At 53.1% G+C, this 2,372-nt stretch overlaps 1 protein-coding gene across 1 annotated transcript in view; it reads right to left on the reverse strand.

Annotated features, from left to right (window-relative positions):
• Positions 1 to 2,372, reverse strand: part of EMH_0049750 (uncharacterized protein) — a gene marked incomplete at both ends in the record, with an annotated part of 6,843 nt that extends 4,471 nt beyond the window's left edge. Inside the window, 1 exon segment of the mRNA XM_013496566.1 lies at positions 510 to 2,372. Coding sequence (XP_013352020.1) covers positions 510 to 2,372 — 1,863 coding nt within the window.

Genomic DNA, 2,372 nt, shown 5'->3' on the forward strand with positions numbered 1-2,372 from the left:
AAATATATAAAATAAAAAAAGATAAATAAATCAATGGGTCTGGGGTGTATACACACGTAAATAAAACATAAAATAAATATCAACATGCATGCATGCATGCATGCATGCAGACTGCAGCAGCAGCAAACTACTGCAGCAGCAGCAGCAAACTACTGCAGCAAAAGCTGCTGCAGCAGCAACCTCAGCAGCAGCGTGCATGCAGCCCCAATTTTCATGCAGCTGCATTTATGCCAATAAATCTAAGAACTGCATGCATGCATGCATGCATACACTTGCATGCATGCATGCATGCATATACTTGCATGCATACATACACTTGCATGCATGCATACACTTGGATACATATACTTGCATGCATGCATACACTTGGATGCTTATACTTGCATGCATGCATACACTTGCATGCATGCATGCATACACTTGCATGCATGCATACACTTGCATGCATGCATGCATGCATGCATGCATGCACGTATGCATGCATGCATGCATGCATGCAAGTATCTTACGGGTGTGTGTATGAGTATCCTGAGTGAGGAATGCGTCGATTGGCCGATTGAAATTCTCCACAGCTGCAGCAAACCCCCAGCTCCTTCTGTTGCTGCTGCTGCTGTTGCTGCTGCTGCTGCTGCTGCTGTTGCTGGTGCTGCTGCTGTTGCTGCTGCTGCTGCTGAGGGCTGCGCAGCCACAGCAACTGCGAGCACCACGAAGCAATCCCCTCCAGCAGCAACAGGAATACTGCTGCTGCTGCTGCTGCTGTCGCTGCTGCTCCTGTCGCTGCTGCTGCTGCTGCTGTCGCTGCTGCTGCTGCTGCAGCTGCTGCTGCTGCTGCTGCTGCAGTTTGTGATTGCTATATATTCTGAGGCGGCTAAGGCGACGACATTTCCGCCCACATTTAACAGCTCATCGCCATCCGTCTCCCTACCTGATTTGCTGCTGCTGCTGCTGCTGCTGCTGCTGCTGTTGCTGCTGCTGCTGCTGCTGTTGCTGCTGCTGTTGCTGCTGTTGCTGTTGCTGTTGCTGTTGCTGCTGCCGCTGCCGCCGCAGCAGCAAGCTGTAGAAACAGATCGGGAAGAAGAGCTCAGAGGCCTAACGATGTGAACGCTGCAGCAGCAACACTGCTGCTGCTGTTGCTGCTGCTGCTGCTGCTGCTGCTGCTGCTGCTGCTGCTGCTGCTTCAGTTTAGTATGAGCATTGGGTGATTTCAGCAGCAAAACGGGCAGAGGGAAGAGCGACAGCTGCTGCAGCACCGCATGCAGATCAAGCCCCAAACTTACTTCTTCATACTGCTGCTGCTGCTGTTGCTGCTGCTGCTGCTGCTGCTGCTGCTGCTGCTGCTTTCCTCTGCTGAGGCCAGCGAGGAAGCTGCCCTCGTAAGTATTGCGATAGAGCGCATGCAGCAGCAGCGGCGAATCAGCAGCAGAAGTTGCTGCTTCCTTCTCCCGTCCATCTGCTGCTGCTGTTGCTGCTGCTGCTGCTGTTGTTGCTGCTGTTGCTGCTGCTGCTGCTGCCTTCAATACAGCAGCAATGCTCATTCCTGCTGCAACTGCTGCAGCAGCAGCAGACGGATGCAGCAACGCATGCAGTGCCTGGACAGCTGCACTGCTGCTACTCCCGCTACTGCTGCTGCTGCTGCTGCTGCTGCTGTTGCTGCTGCTGCTGCTGCTGCTGCTGTTGTGTGTGTCTGCATTTGTTTTTTGTTTTTTGGGGGCTGAGCAGCAAAAGTCGATTTCTTGCAGCAGCCAATCCAACTTTCTCCTCGTTGTTTCTTCTTCGTTTTCTTTTTCTTTTTCTTTTTCTTTTTCTTTTTTTATTTCTTTTTCTTTTTCTATTTCTTCTTTTTCTGTTTCTTCTTCTTCTCTGCTGTCTGTACACCGCAAATACCGCTGCTGCTGCCTGGCTCCTCTGCCTCTGCCTCTCCCCCTTCCTCTGCCTCTGCCTCTGCCTCTGCTTTTTCTGTTTTCAGCTGTATGTACACCCGCGTATATATCTCTTTCTTCATTTGTTTTTGTATTGGAGACAGAAGAAAGTGCTGCTGCTGCTTCTGCTGCTGCATCAGCAGCAGGCAGCAACGCCCCATCTGCTGCATGCGGCAAGACAGACGATTCAAATCTGCTGCTGCTGCTGCTGCTGCTGCTGTCACCGCCGCTGCATGCAGAAGAAGCAATGGAAGCTGCTGCAGCAGCTGCTGCTGCAGCAGCAGAAGCGCCTCTCCGCGCTCGTGCTGCAGCACAAGCAGAAGGGGGGCGCCCCCGGCCACGTCGCCGCGGCACCGGGTCAGCAACAGCAGCAGCAGCAGCAGCAGCAGGAGCAGGAGCAGCAGCAGCTTCTGGGGCCTCTTGGGCCCCGTTGCTGGCCTCAGATGCGGACAT

This window comes from Eimeria mitis, genomic scaffold, assembly GCF_000499745.2.
Source record: "Eimeria mitis Houghton genomic scaffold, Emh_scaff2171, whole genome shotgun sequence".
Classification (NCBI taxonomy): domain Eukaryota; phylum Apicomplexa; class Conoidasida; order Eucoccidiorida; family Eimeriidae; genus Eimeria; species Eimeria mitis.